Source organism: Tamandua tetradactyla, chromosome 6 (assembly GCF_023851605.1).
Source record: "Tamandua tetradactyla isolate mTamTet1 chromosome 6, mTamTet1.pri, whole genome shotgun sequence".
NCBI classification, from domain to species: Eukaryota; Metazoa; Chordata; class Mammalia; order Pilosa; family Myrmecophagidae; genus Tamandua; species Tamandua tetradactyla.
Window position 1 is genome coordinate 157,314,416 of NC_135332.1, and position 23,385 is coordinate 157,337,800.

Genomic DNA, 23,385 nt, shown 5'->3' on the forward strand with positions numbered 1-23,385 from the left:
TGTGCTGTGACTTTTGCTATACTCTTGGTTGCTCCCCTTATGCTGGCCTCTGTTGCAAACCTGTTTTTGCAGGTTTCATTGCAATCCTGCGAGCTGCTCGATAGCATTTTGATAAATTACCTTTACTTTTTAGTCATTTGCCACTGATAATAAAGAAGGTGAAAATTTTGAGACCAGGGAGTAGAATGCCATGTTTTAAATGACCGTAAAATGAGAAATTGGATAGAAAGCAGGCAAGGAGGTCTCCCCTATTCCAATCTTAGAAAATAGTGAGTCTGGCTACGCATTTGTGAAACATTTGGTTTAACTGTTCCTAATGTAGCTAAGAACAATTCCAGTTGTACATGTATTTGAGGAGGGCTGCATTTATGTGACTTGTAACGTGGTCCCACAAGAAAGACAAACTTCAGCAAAATATTGAACATCTAAGCAGAGATAATAGCAGGAGGAGATAATATTGGCACAAAGGCAAGCCAATTATATCTTCCGAACATTCTCCATCTGATCTACAAATAAGGGAGTATTGAATAATGTAAGGTGCTTCTTCATCTAAATCTTCTGTCACAAACTGCCTGTAGAGAGAGGCTGTTAAAATGAAGGCTGATGAATAGGTAGATTGCAGAGTCTGCATACAAGGTGACAGAAATCCTCAGACTCAAAAATGAGTTTTGACTTTCTGTTTAATAGCTTATGGAATATACTGGAAGAAAATTGATAAAGACACTTATTTGAAAAACCAATCAGTTTTAATGGAGTTACTGTGCTAAAGAAATACTAATCCTGGCCAACATGGTGGATAATTTTACAAACCACTAAAATCTGTCCCCCAATCCCAACAAACAAGGGTAAAAAGTGGTGTCTTGGTTTGCTAAAGCTACCAGAATGCAATATACCAGAAAAGGATTGGCTTTTCTTCTTTTTTGGTATGCTGTATGGTGGGGTCACATTTCATTATTTTTCCATGTGAGTATCTGGTTATTGCAGCACCATTTTGTTGAATTTCTTGTTTGTTTATTTTGTTTGTTTTGCTTGTTTGTTAGGGGTAGGGGAAGTTTATGGACTGGGAATCGAACCAGGGTCTCCTGCATGGCAGGCAAGAATTCAATCACTGAATTATCCTTGTACCCCAAGGATTGGCTTTTTTTTTTTTTTACATGGGTAGGCACTAGGAATCGAACATGGGTCTCTGGCACGGCAGGCGAGAACTCTGCCTACTGAGCCACCGTGGCCTGCCCCACGACTGGCTTTTATAAAGGGGATTTATTAAGTTACAAGTTACCATCCAAAGGCCATGAAGATGTCCAAATTAAGGCACCAACAGGAGGATGCCTTCACTCAAGAAAGGTCAATTATGTCTGGGGTTCCTCTGTCAGCTGAGAAGCAGAAAGGCTGGCATCTCCTGGTCTTTACTTGTAGTTTGTGCTGCTTTCCATGTTAGCTCCATTCAAGCTTCTCCAAATGTCTGTGTTGGCTCTTGGAAGGACTCCAGTAAACTAATTAAGGCCCACCTTGAATGGGCAGGGCCACATCTGCATGGAAATAATCTAATCAAAAGGTCCCACCCACCATAGGCCTGAACCCACAGATTGGATTGAAAGAGCCTGGCTTTTCTGGGAAACAACAGCTTCAAACCAGTGCATGTGGGTTCAAGTCTTTTTTCCTCAATATCCATTTCAGATGGAACCATGGAGGAATAACAGAGAAGAGGAAAAAAACAACAAAAAATTTACAATTGAATGTAAAATATCTATAGTCAGGGAGGAAAAAGTCCTCTCAGAGTTCAGAACCAGATGCCATGGAGGACTATTGTAACATCAAATCCCAAAGAGGTAAGCCAGGTTTTGCTACATTCCAGGATAATCAACAAACACATTCCTCTGCCAAAGAAGGTAGTCTTCAGTCCTGCCCACCAGGATGTGGGATTGTGCTAAGGACCAGTAACCACTGTGTAGTTTCCATTCTATCTATTGTTGAATATAAGTTCTTATTATAGTTATCATGTTGCTTTCTATCATACTCCTTGTTCACCTCTTATCTTTTTCTTAACAGAATATTGATTCTCTGTACATCCTAGTGCATCAAGGACTGCTGATCCTAAACCAGGTCACAGGGAATGAGTCCTAAACAGTTTATCCTCATGTTGGCAGTTCCATTGCATTTGCCAATGAATGGACCAGATATTAGCAAGGGCCATAATTCTGGTCAAAAGAAGATGAAGGGAAATCCCTTGAATGGTTTTTGGGAATTTTTTTTCTTTTTTGGTTCTAGAAAAAAAACACAAAGAATCAGTCTGCTTTGGAGGTTATTACACATGGATGCATTGAATAGAGCTATTGCTGCCATTTTGCAATATGTAGTCTAAGGACCAAGCCACATGGAGATGACCAGAGTCAAGAAATGGGCATTTTTATTACATGTCTGGAACTTGCATGTTGTTCTAGTTTGCTAGCTCCTGGAATGTGATATACCAGAAATGGAATGGCTTTTAAAAAGGGGAATTTATTAAGTTGCTAGTTTATAATTTTAAGGCTGTGAAAATTCCCAATTAAAGCAAGTCTATAAAGATGTCCAAATTAAGGCACTCATAAGAGATTACCTTCACTCAAGAAAATCTAATGAAGTTCAGGGCTTTCAACTGGAAAGGTACATGGCAAACATCGTGATATCTGCTAGCTTTCTCTCCAGGCTTCTTGTTTCATGATGCTCTCCTGAGGGTGTTTTACTTTTCCATCTCCAAAGGTCTCTGGCTGCCTGGATTCTTGTGGATCTGTCACTCTCTGCTTCTGGTTGCTCTCTCCAAAATATTTCCTCTTTTAAAGGATTCCAGTAAACTAATAAAGACCCACCTAGAATGGGTAGAGTCACATCTCCCTTCCATCAAAAGTTAATACCCACAATTGAGTGAGTCACATATTCATGGAGATAATACAATCAAATTTCCAACATACAGTACTGAATAGAGATTAAAATTAATGGGCACTTCCACAGATGAATTAGGATTAAAGCATGGCTTTTCTAGGGCACATAATCCTTTTGGACTAGCACACATGTCATTGGACAGAATGTTTGTATTAAATAATGCATTTTATTTTTATTTAAGTCACTTGAATTGAAGTTTCTTAAACTTAAATATTTAACTTAAACATTCTAATGGATAAAATAGGCACAATCTTGTTAATTAATAGACATAGAAATACCCTGCCAAAGTTATTCGCCCATGTTTATTTTGTTAATAAGTGATGGGACTAAACTTCAATCTCAAATTTGCCTGATACCAGAGTTCATTGCTTAACCATCATACTATTTTTCATTTCCATAAAAAAGATCTGCTATTAAGGAAATACCTGATTTCCCACATTTCTGATATATACATAAACATAATTTATAAGTATATTCTTTAGTGTTTGGTATATGCCTCATGTATTAAATGGTTATGGTAAGGGGAGATATCACTTAAAACTAACAACTAATAAATATTAATTATATTAATTCCTGGGGAAAAATATGGGGAATATCAATGATTATAAGCTATTTTATCTCTCATAGTAATGTCTTTACTATTTGCTTCAAAATAAATCTGAAAGTTAATGAAATTTCTCAATATTTATCTTCCTGCTTACCCTTGTGTTAGACATTTTGTACTGATGTAATTAGTACAGCACTTAAATTAACCTTTGAAGAGGTTTAACTAAACAATTATTATTATTCTAACACTATTAAATTCTTTAATGAGACAGAATATGATTAAGGGCACAGACGAAGCTTAGAGTATAAGTCCTATCTCAGTCACAGAATATAATCTTTAGTAAGTTACTAAATATCTGTAACTCTGTTTTCTATAAAACAGTTTTCACAATTCATACCTCCTAAAGTTGAAGTAGGCATTACATTACACAAGTTTTGCAAAATAATCAGTGCAGCGTTTGATATATAATAGGTCCTCAACAAATGGTGGTTATTTTTAGCTAAAATAAGTTCATCATCATAAAAAAGGTAATATATTCATAATAGGTCTTGAGGACAAAGTACTTTTTGTGGCAAACCCACTGTGATTCAAACAGAAGAGTTTCAACTTGTAAAAAATTCTCTTTCTAGTGGTGGCCTTTCTCCATTATATCCCTTTTAAAATGGCAATAAGTCACTCTAATATGAACTACAATTTTGCTACCAAGTGAAGAAATTCAGAGTACATAATATAAAAATAAGTATAAAATGTACAAAGTTTAATTAAGGCTAAGGTATGCAATGCTTGCTACACAATTAGCTTGACATTTAATTAAGACACCTCTTTGTTCATACCCTTTTGTTAAGTGCTTTGGCATGTGGATATTCAGGGTTAAGTGGGAGCAGTGATGACAGCTGGGGGACAAAGAGAAAAGATTTCCAGAGAAAGGAATCCCCAGGCAGTGCAAAGGAAAGTATAGCTGGGAATTGAGAAAGAAAATTCTAGGGGAAAGCATGAAAAATGGGAGAGTGGAAAAAGTATTCTTCTGTTTCTGAAACTGTGAGTGGAGATGAGTAAGTCCAAATTCTGTAGGGTGACTGCAAGTAAGGCTCTCCCAACCAAGGTTTCTGATGAATGCCTTAGGAGAAACCAGCTGGCTGATGTAAAGACGGAAATTCTCTCTTCTGACTGCTGAAATCATCACTTTTCCTTTTAAAGCCTTTAACTGATTAGATGAGACTCCTGTCATTGTTGAGGGTAATCTCTTCAGTTGATTGTAGATAGAATCTGGCATAGATACAATCAATTTACTGATGATTTAAGTCCATGAAATATCCTCATAGTAAGAGACCAGTGCTTGCTTGACCATACAACTGGACATCATAACCTGGCCACATGAACTTAACTACCCCAAGGACATTGAACTAAGTTTAACTTGTAATTCATGAGTGTGCTGGTTTGAAAGGATGTATGTCCCCTAGAAAGGCCATGTTTTAATCTAAATACTGTATGTTTGAAACTGTAATCAGATCATCTCCCTGGAGATGTGATTTTGTCAAAAGTGGTTGTTAAACTGGATTAGGTGATGACATGTCTCCACCCATTTGGGTGGATCTGGATAAATTTCTGGAGTCCTATAAAAGAGGAAACATTTTGAAGAATGAAAGAGATTTGGAGAGAGCAGAGAATGCTTCAGCACAACAAAGCAGAGTTCACGAGCCAGCGACCTTTGGAGATGAAGAAGGAAAATGCCTCCCTTCATTGAAACTGGAAGCCAGGAGAGAAAGCTAGCAGATGACGCTGTGTTCACCATGTGCCCTTCCAGCTGAGACAGAAGCCTTGACTGTGTTCACCATGCGCCTTCTCACTTGAGAGACCCTGAACTTCATCGGCCTTCTTGAACCAAGGTATCTTTCCCTGAATGGATGCCTTTGATTGGACATTTCTATAGACTTGTTTTAACTGGGATATTTTCTCGGCCTCAGAACTGTAAACTAGCAACTTATTAAATTCCCCCTTTTAAAAGCCATTCTGTTTCTGGTATATTGCATTCCGGCAACTAGCATCCTAGAGCAATGTGCAATGAACTAAGGGTTTTGAGCAAAGGGTTGACATGGTTATATTTGGTTTCTAGATGCTCACCTTAGCAGAAGACAGAAATATGGATTTGTAGGGAACAGGACCGGGTTAGAGAGAACAAGGACACAGATTTGGGCTGTGGAAGGAGAGTTGGAAAGAATGGTCTCAGCCAACATTTTTTTATTCCCAATAAAAATGTTTCTAATCCTTTCCTCCATTTTCCTCTTCTTATAACTTTCAAAGCCTTCTTCAAAGACCCACAAAAACATTTTCCTCACAGGCCTATTTTATCAAATTTTATTGGTTCTAAAGGCCTAATTCAGACAGAATAGAATATTCCATTCATGTATTTAAAATAATATATTTCAGAATAACACTAATGTTAGACTGCTTTTGTGAAATGTGTTCTATTATGTCTATGGAGAATGGGTGGCCAATAAATATTTTATTATTAAATCATTCTGATTTGCCTATCTTTATAAAAAAAATATTCAAAGGTAAATTTACTTGAAATTTGTGAAATAGGCACGTACTGTAAGACACAAAAAGATTAAGCATGATACATACAAATCCATTATTTATTCATTTGAAAGTAATCTCAAATTTTAGAGTAAAAATTCCTTCATATTCTAGAAAGATTATACATTGTAACATTATACATAGACATTTTATTGCAGAAGATATATCCCAACATTTTGAACTAAAGCATTCAAAAATGAGAAGTGCCCACTCAGGAAATTCTCTAGGTTCATCCAATTTGCTGCTAGCATCAGGTTAAGAGATTGAATTCTTATAAGGGCTTATATTTCAGAGACAGGGGAAGAGAGTAGTCTGGGGACATAGAAAGATATTGATGGAATGATAAAAGCTTTTAGCTTTATTTTATTTTTCTACATCTTTTATACCTGTACACTGGTTTTCCCCTTAAGGGGATTGATGATATGTAACAATGACAGATTAAATATGGCACTACAAATGTTTCACTTAAGGGAAGAAGGTATATAAAATGAAAACTGAATCAAATATTAAATCTATAACACAACAGTACAAATGTGTTAATTCTTTTCCATCATTTATTCATGTTTAGGTACTGGGGGGATATACATTTGCTTTTATAATACACATAGATGATCAACTTGAGTTTACAAAATTTTAAGAAAATGCCTTGTAGTTTATATTTCTTGACTTTAAAATAGCATTCACTACAAATTTGTACATTAGGCTGTATTCATCAACATATTTTGAAAAACAAATAAAAATGAAGCTTGTTCAAGAGACTTTGATAAGAAGGGCTCTTTATCTCTTCTTTCCCCTGAGGTAACCAGAATCTTCACTCACCTATACAGGGCTTAGCCTAGTTCACGCTATTTATCTATCCATCTTTATCTATATCTGTTTCTATATCTCTATACAGAAAACTCACAGCTTTGTTAGGAAAATGAAATTTTCTTCACACTGATTAAACATACAATTATGGTAGTGAGAATCAGATGCCATACATTTTTATATACAATGAACCATGCAGTAGGTTCTAGTTTCAAACTCCAGTTTATCTTCATTAATTTCCTTTTGACACTAGTGCAGAAGAATGTAAGATATTAATTTCTAGTTTCAGGGTTTTTGGGTGAATATTTTCTTTATGAAATTTCTACAAGCATAGTCATTAAATAGTGACTATTCATCAGTTGACATCTATTAAAGCCCTTTTATGACTCCAAAATTCTCTCCTTACCCATGCAATTTAGGTGGGAGCCCAGGGAGACCTAAACTAGAGTACAAGAAGAATCACTTACCACTGAATCCATTTTGTGCCACAGCTATCTAGGGAAAAGGGGTCCCAGCCCATGAATAAATACTCTATGGCACCCGTCAGTGGTTGGATTAAGGGCAGATAAAGGTGGTTATGCTACTGTTCATGCTTTGTGAGATGCACTTCAATTAATAGGTCTCAATTCTAAATTATAGATATGAAGTTAGAACAAATATCAGAAATATAACTACAATACATAACAAACTCAATTTATTTTGTTAATTCTACGAATATTTATTAAATGCCTGCTATTTACTAGGCACTATTCTGGTGCTAGAGAGATACATAAAATTTTTCTTTCTTAGTTGGGGGTGGTAGATTGAATTATAAACCCAAAATGGATATGTTATTAATCTCAATCTGCATCCTGTGGGTGTGAACCCACTAAAAATAGGGCCTCTTGAGAAGTTACACCTTGCCAAGGTGTGGCCCAACTGAATAAGAGTGGGTCTTAATCCAGATTACAGGTGGCCTTATAACAAGTACCTGGAAGTCAAAGAACTCAGAAAGGAGAGGGCATCTTCAGGTGTTAGGAGGCATAAATACAAGCAAGGAACCCCAAGCATTGCTACCAGTAAGCACCAGAACACTACAGATTGGGGTGGGGGTGGGAGTGGGGAAAGCAAGGCTTGCCAACATTTTGACTCCTAAGGCATCGAAGCATCAAAACTGTGAGCCAATAAATTCCTCTTGTTAAAACAAGCATGTGGGTTTTTTGATAGCTGCTCTTGCAAACAAAAACATTGGGGAAATAACAAAGAGACAAAGAAATCATGTCATAGTATAAGGTCTTCATAATGCTCATGAGTCTTAATGAAGTGTTATAAGAAAAAATAAAGCAAGGTAAGTGGTTAGAGAGTGATAGACGTCATTGATGGTGGTGGGGAAGTGATATTTGACAGAAATCTGATTGAAATAAGACAGCACTTATTTAGGTATCTTGTTTATCAATGGCATCTCATTACATTTTTGGATGAATCCTAGAAGGCCCTGTATGATCTGGGGTTTATCTATCTCTCTGGGCCACCTTCTATCTACGTACATCTACCTACTTCTTCGATTCTCCTCCTAGCTAATTATTCCACATTCCCACTGTCAACCTTTTAGATTCTAGACAACAGCAGTATTTACATATGCTTTATAAACATTTTTTTTCAGGCTCAAACTATCTCCTCTCTGCATTGTTAATCCCAGTCATACTTCAAATGTCTGCTTAAATATCACCTGCTCAGAAAGGACCTCATTGACAATTCTAAGAGATCTCCCTTTTTATTCTACTCACCCAAAGTGTTTTCTTCAAATTGTGACTGTTTCTTTACTTGTTTACCCTTTTATTGCCAGTTTTATTTATTAGCTGGAAGCTCTCCGAAAGCAGAAAATTTGTCTTTTAAAATAATCTACTGTAGACCTAGCTTAAATACTTTGAAAATGTAGGATTTCCCAGGCAAAGTCTAGGACACACAAGATATATGAAGTCTTTTATGCTTCCTCTTAGATGCTAGAGATTATCATAGACTGAGTGTTCCTTAAATCAGCATGTTGCATTTTTCCACATTTCCCCTAGTTTCATACAGTGGGGGTTGTTATAGTCTTAGATCAGAAGGAGGATGAAATTCAAAGAAGATATGTAATGCTGAATGAGGGGACTGGGAGGGATTGTACACTTTGTTGATATGTATCCTATATGACTCTGGCTATATGTGGCTTATCAAATCACCCAAGTGACTTTGGCCACACTTCTTACAGATTGTAGTATGCCTGGGAGTTCATATACTAAGAAGGCAAGCACTGGTAACACAGGCACACTATTGTACTTCTTCTCCTCTCACTTCTTAACTGTAGCTGTTAATGAGGTGCAGGGCAGCTGAGGTGAAGAAAGATGATTCAGAATGTTGAGAATGGTCGTCACTAACATTAAGGTTGGCATTATTATAATCTTCAATCTGCAGTGAAATATCTCAGGGGCAGGAAGCCAAATTTCACAGCTCCCCATAGTCATTTTTTCAACCTCTCTTGGCAGCAGTCTCTTCTGATTTTGCAGAAGTATCTGCTGATGCCTTCTGGTAATTACTATCAGAGGGAGTCCTCACAAAGATCTTCCAAGTTCTGAACTGTCTGAGAGTATGTATTATCTGATAGACTCCAAAGCCAGTATTAGAAAATACCAGCTGGGAGGAGTTGGCCTGTCCTGCCCTGGTCAGTCCAGTTGGCATGTCGATGGACACCAGCTCTTAACCATAGTGCTTTGCTCGTAGGTCTTTCTCGGTAAGACCATTTCTGCCAGGAGCTTTCTATCATAAACTCCTCTCCCTTACCTGCTTTCCTGTGCAGACCCTCTCAGGAGCAGGAAGACATAGAACAGCTCATATCTTTGTGATGAATTCTCCTTGGCTTTTGGGAGTTTTCAGGGCTACTTTCATCTCTGCAACTGTCTATTGCCCCAACTAGCCTAACGCATAAAATCTTCCTAAGCAACCAAAAAGAAAAAAAGAAAAAACAGTAGAAAGCTCAGTTCAACATGAGTGGAGCTGTTATTCCTCACCACACCCTGGGAAATACAGTGGTAGTGCTTGTGGTCAGAGTAGTAAGTATTATATTCTATCCATGAGGAACACATTATTAGCTTTGTTTACTGTTGATCTCTGATTCATTATACAAGATACAATGTGTATATTGGTATACATATATATATATATTTTTACATTTGTATATTAGAATATGAGGAAATCTTACTACCAAGAATGGGAAAATATAGAAAAGTAGAATGAATGATTTTTCATTCCCAATTATTCAATGAGTGGTATCTCATCTTCATAAGAAAATAAAATACTGAAGTTTGATGGTTATTATTGAGCATATAAAACCCCCATGTTTTAAAAGAACTATATGTTGCTTCATTTTTAAGGAGCAAAATGAAGCTGCATCTAATTTTAATAAAAGTGCAATCTAGCATATAGGGCATGTAATTGTGGAATTCAATAAAATGCATGCTAAAAAATAAGTTGTTTAAGATATTATTTTATGAATAAAAGAAACATAAGCCTCCTTCAAATAAATATTATAATTTATATCTATTGAAAAATTATTTTAATTTATGTTTCTTTATACTTTACCAGTGCTTTTACTTAAAAAAAAAAACTAGAGCATGCTTTAGGAAAATAATCATAAGCAGAAAATTAAGTTACAAAATTTAAAGTTTCTAGAAATACAAAAGATAAAATCTGAAAAACTGTATCATAATATGAGCTGTTCATAAACAGTTATTAACAACATCATCCATAACTCATGGACAAACTCAGTTTATGTTTTGTTAAAGTCAGTGTAGAGTTTTCAACATGGTAAGTAATGAATAAATATTTGATAATTGTTCATAATTAATAATTTGATAATTTTAAGGAAATAAAGTTTTACAAAGTTATATTATTGCATTTAGGTATTTCTTATATGGAATTTATATGGAATTGCATATAATATTTACATTTATACAAATTTATACAAACTATTCAACAACAAATATGTGTTAAATGCCCAGTGTGTGTCTGACTCATTCATAATCATCTCTCCCTTTTTCATTATTATGACAGAACTCTTTCCATTTCATTGTTCTCACTTGGGATTGTTGATGATAAACATGGCTGAGCTTTTAATTAATGAAAGTAACAAATAGTGGTGTGATTTGAGGATGTTTCTATGTCTCTTTCACACAAGCTATTCTCCATATGTTCTATTTTAATGTCTTCTTTTTTGCCTGTGTTTTCCATCATTAAAGAAAAAGTGATGGTTAGATAAGGAGTTTTCAGAGCAGTACCTGGATAAAATACCATGTCTTAAAATTATCTTAAGCCAAATGCCCACAACACTCTCCCAACACTAACAACTGCGGAGGTGCATCAATGTTTCTAATTCCTTTGTTTGTACCAGTGTGAATCACTTTAATCTCTTTAGAATTCCCCAGTTTTTAAACATCATAAGGGGGTCTGCTCAGTAATCCAGGTGACAAATCCTTCTCTTCCCCTAAGTGAAAATATAATCCTTAAGTGGTAGGGATACAGAGTGAAGAGTGGGAAGTGGGAATGGTATGGGATTTTAGACTAATTCAATGATAGTTACATTTTTCAGTTGTTAATGGTATCTTTTGGGGAAGGAAAAGGGGCAGAGTGGTACATAGGTCAAGATTTCAGTTTGTCTTTGTCACTTGTCTATGTCTTAGATACTAATTAGGGTTCTTTGTCTCCTTTGCTGGACAGGGATCCCCACGTAAAGACACCATTCAGAAACTGTCTTCCCTTAAATGTCCTGTGGTCTTGAATTCCCATGCCCCTCCTCGTTGCTATCTGCACTAGGCAGAATAATCACAATCCCAAAGATATCCACACCCTAATCCCCAGAACCTATGAACATGTTATCTTACTTTTCAGATTTAATTAAAGCTAAGGATTTAGAGATGGGAACATTATTCTGGAATATCTAGGTGGACTTAATCTAATCACATGAGTTCTGAAAATAGAAGAGGAAGGCAGGGGAATGTGTCAGAAAGATGCAACCCTAGAAGGACTAGACTCCTTGGATGGCTTTGAAGATGAAGAAGAAGGCTAGAAATGACCCTCAACTGATAGCCAACCACAAAACAAAACAACTAACAAATAAAAACTGGAGCCCTCAGTACAACAACTGTAAGGAAATTAATTCTGCCAAAATGAATCAACAGAATACACATTCTTTCTATAGCATCTAGAAGAAAAGACTGCAGCCTGCTGATACCTTGATTTTATTCCAGTGAGATGAACCAGACTTCTGATCTACAGACACAAAATAATACATCTGTATTGTTTTAAACCACTGAATTTGTAGTAATTTGCTGCAACAGCAATAGATCCAGCACCATCATGACACCATCCAACCACCATAAATCTCATTTTCTTCAAGTAGGCATTTCCTCACTTTGCATATTTAGATAAGTCATTAAAGGTCTCTAATCCTGCTTCTATTCTTATTAAATGGACACAATAATAGGAACTACTTCATATAGTTAATGAGAGATTTAAGGGAGATGTCATGAAAAGAATTTAGCAAAGTGCCTGGCCATGTTCTCAACTCATGCATAATTTAATGGTATTAATATGAGTCATAATATTATTAATTTTATTAATATTTCTGATAGGCTTTTTTCCCTAGTATTTAACCTCTTATTTGGTAGTACTTAAATGAGAATATTCGTTATTCACTTCAATTTTTTATTTAATCTATGAAACAGAGCTTTCAAACCTTTCTCCAATATCCTATTTAACCCTTCTTCCAAAGTAGTAGAATGTCTCACTGGTAGCAAAATGCCCTAACCCAAAATTATATTTGTCATTCTTCCTTGCAGCTAAGTAAGAGCACACAGCTAAATTAAAGTAAAAAACATACAAAAGATAGAACCTTCCTGATAGCTCTTGTTTACCCTTTGCTCTCCTTTACCACTTCCCCCAGCCTGCCAACTGGAATTTGTGTGATATTATCTGCAACCTGAAGACAAGGGAGACATCTTGAGAATGGTGGAGTAATGAAGTTAGAAGGGTCCTATGTCCTTGAGGGATTCTTGAAGCAAAGCCACCATCAGTTTTGCACCATAAACTACTCTTTTACAGTAGGTTTAGTATCCCTGGGAGTCAAACCTAATCCTAACTGATGATTTTGTGTATTCTCATAGGCTTAATTAATGATTTCTTCTTTATCCAGTCTTTCCCTTTCTGCCCTTATGCCAACCCCCCAAAAGACTTTATTTGGCTATATAACATATACTAATTACCATAATTCCTGTGAATAGCTTGTTATCTATGCATAATTATCAGCAGCAAAGCTCTGATCATGCATATCTTTTAAAAACTATTACAATACCAAGGATAAAGTGGTAGAGGCATCCAAAGGCTAGTAATGGAGAACTGTTAGAAAAACTAACTGAAAAACATTTTGCCTTTGCATACATTGTCTATTTTATTGTAAAAATCAGAGAAGTTCCTAAAAAAACAGCATGAAAATAAGGGAGCAAAAATTTCTGGTGGAACAAATAATCAGTTCTTTCAATAAATATTAGTTTGAAACAATCCTACATCACAGCCACTTTACTAGCTGTTAAAAATTCAAAGACTCAAGACCTGCAATTTTCAAAAAGCAAAATACGGAAAAGGGAAGAGTAAACACATAATTACAATATAATATTACAAGTAATGAGCCAGTATGCAGTGCAAGGTTTCTTAAACCAATAGAAAGGATTAAGGAAGGTGTCCATGAAAAGGTAAAGTATGAATCGAGTCCTAAAGAATGGTCAGGGATAAGAAGGGTCACAAGTTTGGAAAGATGCAAACAGAATGAGGAAGTAGATCCCACACAGAGGAGCAGCATGTCCAAAATTAGAGAGCTCTGGTCATGCACTGGGAGAACAGAGGCATCAGAGTGATGATAATGGTTCAGATTGTCTATGGCTCCATCCTTATAGCTATGCAGAACCATTTAAACATTTTTCTAAGAGAAGAGGCATAATCCCATTTTAAAATAATTTTAATTTTTGAAATATCTTATTGGATATTGGGGGGGTAGTGTTGGGGTAGGAGCAAAATGAGATAACAATTCCTTAATTAGAAATCTATTTTGATACTCCAAAGGAGAAATAAAGGGTACCCAGGTGAGAAAGAATTAGAGAATTCCTAGACATTTTACTGTGCTAGAATCAATTTACTGGACTTTGTATTTAGTTATTTGAAGGAAGAGGGGAAGAATGTAGAATTAAACAAAATTTGAATTCCAAACATTAAGGGACATTTACTTTTAAGGAGATGGCAGAAGAAGATGAGTAATGGGAAAAGACTGAGAAGGTAGGAGAAATTTCAGAAAAACTGATAATTAAGAAATCAGGGATGGAGAGAGTTTCATGAGGTAGGAAGTGGTCAATAATGTCCATCACTATATACATAATTTCCTTTTTTTGTTCCTTTATTATTGTTTCAAATATATTTTATTGTAAGGTAAAACATATGTAGTATTGAGACTTGTTAACACAGACATTTTTATTAACACAGAAAGGTAAGGGGGGGGTGGAACACCTGTAGTCCTACATCCAGAGATAATCCTTTTAATATTATGGAATAATTCCTTTCACTTTTTCTTTATGCATAACATGTTTATTTTAGACACCTATTCATTGTACCTGCTCAGAATAATTCAATTTAAATAAAATACTTTAACTAAGTTAATCATTTGGAAAAGAGGGCAGGTCCCATTAGCTGGACCAGAGTGCTGAGCAGGTGTCATTCGGATGAGAGGAGGGGAGAATGAGAAGCCAACACCTTGAATACTTTCCCTACTGCCAAGGTTGTGGTTTCCTATAAAAAATGACGATAGTCAGTTTCTCTGACTTGAGTAGTACTAATGTACTTGGTTTCTCTGACTTCCATCACATTGTTTTATATCAAGATCTGTACTTTGCTCCAAAGATTTTTCTGACTCATGATTTGGTTAGACTGACAACTTGGATTGATTTTCTTTTATCCCTGAACTGCTTCCTCAATTTTGGCCCCTTTAGTTCTTTCTCCACTGTAATAAACACTGTCAACACTCCATCTAGATGCTCTCAGATGCCTATCCATCTAAATATAACTAAATATAGGGGAAATAAGCATATTTTAATTTTTCAGGATATAGTGAAATATATTAGAACACTACTCTGAGAAAGAGAACTGGAAAACTAAACATTACAATGGGCCCCTTTTTCATTAGGTCAGGAATTAACAATAAAAATGAGGACTACACAATTTGCTCCACGTCTCAGGGATCTTTACTGACAAGTCATAGAAAACTGTTCTGGATGATTTAGTTAAAAAAACATTGATACTTTTAAAGATATGTGGTAGTTTATAGAAGAAAGGAAAAGGTAAAATTCCAGGATGAAGAAAGGAGAGAAACCCATTGAGATTGGGTTCTAGGTAGCACAAAAGAATGGGTAATCTCTTTAGGTGTCACTGTGCCTAACTTTGAATCTTGGGCTCTACAAGTTACACTGCAGTTTTTGGTAAATTACTTTATCTCCCAGAATCTGTTTGCTTATTTGAAAAATGGGGATAATAATTGCATCTAACACATAAGGCTATGGTAAAGCTAAAATGAAATATTACATGCAAAGGGCTTAGAACAATGCCTAAGTACATAGTAAGTATCTAATTTATGTTAGAAATGTGTATTTGCTATTATTACAAAGGGGTATCTTTTTCTCATAAATCAACTCAAATGTTTGCCATTGTTTTCATGATTCAGAGAAATTTGAAATGATGCATCTTGGGTTATATTACATCAATAATGTGCTGGTAAATACTTAAAAACTGGCTCTTGAAAAATGTGTTATATATTTTACTGACATAAATCATGTAGCAAAGTACTTATAAATAATAAAAAAAATACAATATTCTTTATTGTTAAAAAATTAAATTTTTAATTCCACCTAGCAAATTGTTTCTCATAGGATGCTTTCATTGAATTCTGCCAAACTTTTGTTAAGTGTCACCAACTTATGGTTACAATTTATGAATGAATGAGTGTAGTTCTGCCTTGAAAATTGGTTGATATTCTCACTTGTGTTAATGAGTAAAATGCAATTGGAGAAATGAAGACATTTGCTGGAACATAAATTGTCAGTGATGTGAACAACTTCATTACTGAAGCAGATAATTGTCTTTAAAAACTGAAAGAATATTTGCTCAAGTTTTTGTGCCACTCACAATGCAATGACTACAACACAATGCACCTTTAAATTTAAGTTTAATTGTTAACATTTTCTTTATCACTTTCTATACCTAGATAATGAACAAAACAAATAAATCAAGCCTTGTTATACTGATTCCCACAGGGTAACTTATTCCAATTTGGTCAACTTAAAGCTACTGTCATGATGGAATGCAGAGTTGGGAAAAAATGTACAGTAATATATCATGATATAATAGTTCCACCACATCATCAAAATAGATGTAAATAACCTCAAAAGCACAGCTAGAAGTGAAGGGAAATGAAATATTCAGAAATTAGGAGTTTTGAGTGTTTATTATTTTGTATTTAATATAATTAATTTTATGTTTATGTAATTAAAATTTTAATATTGCTGTGCTTAACAACCAGCTCACTAAATTCCTGATAATTTAACAATCATCTCTCAGGAGGAAAAGAAAGTAGTTGGCTCCAGCACATCACTATATGGCATTTTCTTGGCAGACAAAAGTGGAGGAATTAGGGCAGCTAATTTGTTGGAAGTTTCGTCTAAGACCACACAGAATAAGGGAGGGGTAGTTCCTCAATGTTTATAAAGAATGGGAAACAGATGTATGTTCTTGTAAAAGCAAGACACAATTTGGGTCCAAGTCTTTTATAGATCAATGCCCACTTTATTTTCTTTTACTCACTCCTGTAGTGTTTCCTGTGTAAAACAGCAGCTCAGACCTCAAAATTTCCATGCCCTTTGCTCTGTTAAATTATTCTCCATACCAGTTATGTGACCTAATCTATTACTTATTTTTGTTTTGTGTCCCCTGACTACAGTGCCAACCCTATGAAGTAAAGAAGTTTGATTTGTTCACTACTGAATCTTCAGCATCTACTTAGTAACTCCTCAGTAAATGGGTTGAATGAATGAATGAACAAGCAACCCCAAGAAGAAAGGAGAAAATCTCACAGTGATGGAACCAGTTGTAGAAGCCTGGTTAGAAAAAATGCTAGAAAAATGGTGACAAGTAAATGGCATTAAAATAAGAGGAAAGTTCTTGAGAGAAGATTGGTTTAGGAGATGTAACAAAATGATGAGGGTGGCAGAAGCAGGCAATTGTATAATTGGTTTGAAGAAGCTATTTTTGGTGTGTTGCAAAGCTACACCATAAGACAGGAGGCTAGGAATTAACAGAAGGGTTCCAATCCCAGGAAAAGGGACTATCAACAGCAAGGAATGATCCAAACCTAGCAAAGTAAAGGTAATAGAAAATGTACACAGACAGGAAAGAAGACAGGGTTTCAAATAGCATAACCAACTAAAAAGATAGGTGTTGAGTAAGGATTAAAGCCAATGCCTAATTTCAATATGGGTAAAAGGTTAGCATTAAGATTGACTACTTGCTGAGTCTTATAATATCAGTTTAGATTTTCTTTTAGTTTTCCTGCTGTCCTAGATATCTAGTTGCTGGAATGCAATATACCAGAAATGGGGCAGCTTTTAAAAAAGGGGAATTTAGTAAGTTGCTAGTTTACAGTTCTAAGTCCATGGAAATGTCCAAATTAAAGCAAGTCTATAGAAATGTTCAATCTAAGGCATCCAGGGAAAGATACTCGTCCAAGAAGGTCAGTAAGATCCACGGTTTCTCTCTCAGCTGGAAAGGTTCGTGGTGAACATGGCAGCTTCTGCTAGCTTTCTCTCCAGGCTTCTTGTTTCATGAGGCTTTCCTGGGGCATATTCCTTCTTCATCTCCAAAGGGCTCTGGCTGCATGGGCTCTGGCTGTCATTCTCGTGACTGCTCGGTTGCTCTCCCATCATTCTCAAGTTTATCCAAAATGCTTTCTCTTTTAAAGGATTCCAGTAAACTAATCAAGGCCCACCTGGAAGGGGTGGAGTCCCATCTCCCTCTAATGAAAGGTTAATACCTACAAGTAGGTGAGACACATCTCCTTGGAGAGAACCTAATCAAGTTTTCAATCTACAATATTGAATTGGGATTAAAAGAAATGATTGCTCCCACAAGATTTATTAGGATTAAAACATGGCTTTTCTAGGGTATATAAATCCTTTCAAACCAGTACATATGCTAAAGTCAGTATTAATGCTTATTTGAAACAAGGTGACTGCAGTGATATAGTAAGATGACAATACGGGATATAAGAGCAGGGGTGGACATATGTCTTCTCATGTGATTGTTGTCTTCATTTTTAAAGACTAATACACTTGAGTTACCCTAATCACTGTATTTTATTTTAATTGACAGTCCAAACTTTGAGTTTGGGGAGAAATTTTTCAACATCAAGGGAGAAAATTTTGGGAAACATCACATGACACAGTATGTTCTATTTATTATCATTTCAGCAAGAAAATAGAAACAATCATATCTTGCTATTAATGCATTAACATTATACTATATTTTATAATTTTAATAGCAATTTTATGTATAACATTTGAAATAAATAATACAAATATACCTGAAACATTTATTCTGAGATTTCTCTATAGCTATTTGGATCCTGGTCTGGGAATGGGTGGTCTTCAATTCCATAAAAATATTAATATAAGAAAAATACATGCAAAGACACTAGCATATTTTCAGTTTGGCACCCAACTCATTAGCTTTAACAGATGTTCATTCACTAAATATTCTAATTTTAACTTCCTTTCTAAGACTTTCTGGTCTTCTTCAGTCTCATGGCTTCAAATAACATCTGCATGCTTACAACTAGAAATTTTATAGTTTCATCCCCAATTTTAAATTTTTATTTTCAGACTTGTATATATAACTTGCTATCAAATTTAATAGGCTTCTTAAACACAACACATCCAAACATGAATTTTTGTGTTTTTTTCTCCCGAACTAGCTCAACCTGCAGCCTCCCCCATATTACTTGATTGTAATTCTAGTATAATTTTTTATGTGCTGCCTCTTAGCTCCAAGACAACCCTTCTATATTCTTCTCTGTGACAAAGCTGAGAATCTTAAAACCCCAAGTCTTCTAGAGTCACCTTTGCAAGTAGGAGCATCTCTCTTTCTCATTCCTTGAACTAAATAAGAAATTCTTTCTGCCTGAAGAAATCAAATTTCATATTCCAGGTCAAATTAGGCTGTGATATGCTTTCATGTATCATGAATTTCAATTCTAGAATAGTAATGGATACTAATATAGATCGAAGTATAAAAACATAGATGGATAGATGGATGGATGGATGACTAGATAGACAGACACACAGACAGATAGGTAATGACCTGGACCTATTCATGAGCTTGCTGGCTGGACAAAATAAGGCACCAACCATTGCAAATCTTTACTAGTTAGGCCATTTTTGTTTTATCTCATAAACTGTCTCTTAGGAGGTATGCAGCTGATTCCCAGATTTTTATTTATAATCAAACAAACTAACATACTACCATTCTAGCTCAAAAAGTAATACGTGCCTTTTTTCTGGAACTGAGCATGAGAAGTTGTAAGAGAGAAGGTGATAATGGAGAACAGGCATATACAAGTGGGTCTTCAGGCAGGAAATTATCCAAGTGGAAGATGTGAAAATGGCATCCAGCCCCCTCGTATACATTCTGGAAAGTGTTCGTGCACCCATGGGTACACACACCTCATACTGAAGACAAATGTGTCAGATGACCTAACAGTGAGAAAAATCACCCTCACAGAAATCAGGGAAGTTCAAGACAGAAAAAGAATATCTTTTACATGCGGCAATAATATTAAAGTGTATATTTTAATGCAAGTAGAACAATTAATTCAATGATCAGGCTAGTTTAAGGTATCTGTTCTACTGTCAGCTTGCTATTATAAAGAAACCCTCAGTTATACTTATCATTCAAATGCATTAATAAAAGGCAAACTTCTCCCACAGAAGCGTGGGGAAGAGGAATAAGGTAACATAAAGAAATGTATAATACTTTAAGATTGTAATACTCAGCAAAATATTTATTTTTAGTGAACATAATTGCAATGTTTTTAAACTGATCAGTAACAATGATTATTATAATTTAATGTCCTAATTTTTAACATAGAACACCAGTCACCTATAAATTACTCAACCACATAATCAAATATGGAAGAAAACAAAATGGAATGATGCTTTTGTTCTGCATTAATACATAAGCCAATTCTAATAAATAACCAAAGAGAAGATATTTCCTGATGAGATGGCAGTAACACTAATAGATGGCAGGTAACACTAATAGATGTCATTTAAAGTGATCCTACTTTATCTCGGGCTTTTCATATTTCCTTATCTAATCACTACAACAACCTTATAATATAGTAGCATTATATATATAGTTTTGGTGAAATAAAAAGTGTTGCTTAGAGGACTTAAGGACCATGCTAATCTTAAAATTAGAAAGAGGTACAGTTTGAATTTGAAACCATTTCCAACCAGATTCTTCCAGTTTCAAGTTTCGGATTATTTCCACCAATCATTTATTTCTTTTGGTGATTTCTGATACCATAATTGCTTTTAAACGTTATCATATATGAAGAAAAGCATGATAGGTAATTACAGATATTGAGTGATCAATTAATGCATGGTTAAGTGGAGTTATACCCACTAGCAGAGCTGTTTGCCTTTGGTTTACACAAGCAATTACCTTCCCAAATGAGTTGGGGCAGTAATCTATAGAAGCAAATACATTCAACACTGTTTTTCAAACTGTGGGCTTCCACCTATTAGTGAATCATAAAATTGATTTAATGAGGTACAACCGATTTAAAAAATGAATTACTGAAAAGAATAGATTAGAATAGAATATAGAAAAGTACATTGAAGTAGTAAGGGAAAATGCTATTTTGTGGAATTTATATGTGTGAGTATGAAGTGACCATGTTGTAACATATTATTCTTATTGAGGTTAAAATTGAGGAAAACCAATTTGTATAGATTGTCATAAAATAGAAGTGTACCAACAAATCAAACAATCTCTAAATTCAGCTATTTGATAAAAATAGCAAAGAAACAGAAGTTATTATAAAGACCTACATATAAAAAATGGATATTTTCATAGGGTAAAAGAAGAGATAACATTTGGCAGATTAAGAAAATAGATAAGACATGAGATGTTATCCATGAAACTTCAGGCAACAGAATAATGAGAACCATTGAAACTTAGCAAATCAGAGTTATTTATTCTCTCTTTTAAATGTAGATAATAATCTATTTCATAGGACTCTTCTGAGGATTAAATAATGTATATAAAAAGTGTTGAAATAATGTCTTGCATGTTGTTTAGCATTTAATAAATTTACTTTATTTACCAAGCAGTATCATCTTTTATTTTCTCAACAACCCATGATTTTCAAAGAGAATATGATCAATAAATAAATATTTGTTGAACTGAATTGAACTATGACATAGGTTGAACAAATGAACTGATTTCCTTTATACAGCAGAGGAGGTAGATTCTGTAATTTTCCCAAATTTACCCAGATAATTCTGGACACTGTAGGTCTCTGACCTAGTTCTTCCAAGTCTTAAAACTGGACTCTCCCATGAGGCAACTGTAATGGATCACTGAGAAAATATTTAAAGGGGCCCTGACTTTTAGATCAGGTTTCATAAACCTGCTTAGACATTCCTAGGTGGTGATTAAGCAGCAAAATTTTATAAAGTAATATCTGACTGGGGAGGTGGGTTGAAATGGTATATGAACCATAACACTTTTTTTTTCCTTCAGATAAATAGAAGGCAGGCATTTTTTAGGGAAGAATAATGTGGTATATGCTTTAATAACAGTGATTTAATGTATTTCATTTATTTATTAAGTCTACTAAGCATTGTTTGCATTACCTTATATTTTCTCACAGGGTGGCAAAAATATACTCTTAATATTCACATTTTATAGGTAAAGAAACTGAATTTCAGAAAGGTTAAATAGCTTTATCAAAGTTTATCAGAAAGTAAGTTATAAATCAGCATTTTAACCATTATCTGACCTGAGATTGCATGGTTTACCACCAAACTTTTCATATTCTAACCCAGAGACATAAAGCAAAGTAAAAAAAAAAAAAAAAAGTCAGTTCTTATACAGGTGCTTTCTATTGGTATAAAAGCACAGCATTCAGGGAGAAACTGGATAGAGACAGTAGGAGAGAAAATTAGCTCATTTTTCAATTGCTCTTATACTCATTTGTAATTTTGCTTGAAGTATATTGGTGTATATGTATTTAAAACTATTAGTCATCTTAGAATCCAGTACAAAAACAATCTAACCTTTTGAAATATCTATAATATGAATTCTCTATTGATGCAGAGCACATTAAACCAGCTTTTTTATAATAAAGAATAGTTGTGTACCTATAGCAATAGAGAAAGATTGAAATGAAATTCAGCTATGTATAAAAACATGATATAACTGGATGACTTATGAAGCAGAAAAGATACCAAGTGTAAAGCTAATATCAATTGTTCTTTTTAAGAAAAAAAAGCACACATGTAATGACAACCTTCAAAATGCATCTGAGAAAATATTCATTTATAATTTTGATGTGTTTTTATCTCATTTCATTCTCAGTAACTGGAAGTAGAATTTTATTATTCTTATTTTATTTTTCCACATTTCTAATATGACCATAACTTTAATAAAACAAAAATATGGGAAAATAATGCAAAAGTCAGACTTTAGTTATGAATGCTCTATATTGCACTTCCTTTATTATCTCTCTGCATTTACCTTTATGATTCTGCTTTTCTAGCCTGGACAGTTTTCCCTTACCTTATTTGTATTCACTGCTGTAATGACCCAGACACATTGTGCATTGCTATCATACTGGAATGGAAAGTTGGGAGACGTAAAGGTGCCACTTGGTCCTTGAAGATTTGAGCCGCATGTCTTCACTGAAAGAGAAACAACATTTTAAAAGATGGATACATATTTCATGTAAAACCATGGCAATAAAATATCTTGTAAATAGACTTTAAATTTGAAATTGTGTAATTAAGCAGCCACATTGAAATCTCTATTTTGGCAACCTAATGTCATTTATTAAAATTAAAGGGTGTTTTTTTTTTTTTTTTTACACCCTGAGGTTCACATGCTCAATATTTTTAACATTAATTGAAGACTAGTTATGAGGCATTTTAAATTGTTCTCTGACTGTAAATCAGTTAGTTTAATTAGAGAGAGGTGTATGTATCCAATATTTTGTTAACAAAAATCTTCAAAGTGAAAAAAGCAAAGACTTGGATCAATTCAGCAACCTAAATAGCACTTTCCTTTAGATTTATTAGTTGCCCTAAGACTCAAATAGTACAGTCAAGACATCAATATAGAAACTACTCTTTCTGTTCTTATAACTGTGAATT

General features: G+C 34.6%; 1 protein-coding gene across 1 annotated transcript in view; it reads right to left on the reverse strand.

Annotated features, from left to right (window-relative positions):
* CSMD3 (CUB and Sushi multiple domains 3) overlaps window positions 1-23,385 on the reverse strand; it is a 1,056,828-nt gene that overhangs the window by 571,984 nt on the left and 461,459 nt on the right. Inside the window, exon 11 of the mRNA XM_077163312.1 lies at window positions 22,796-22,917. Within this exon, the coding sequence (XP_077019427.1) occupies window positions 22,796-22,917 (122 nt within the window). The remainder of the gene's footprint in view (window positions 1-22,795; window positions 22,918-23,385) is intronic.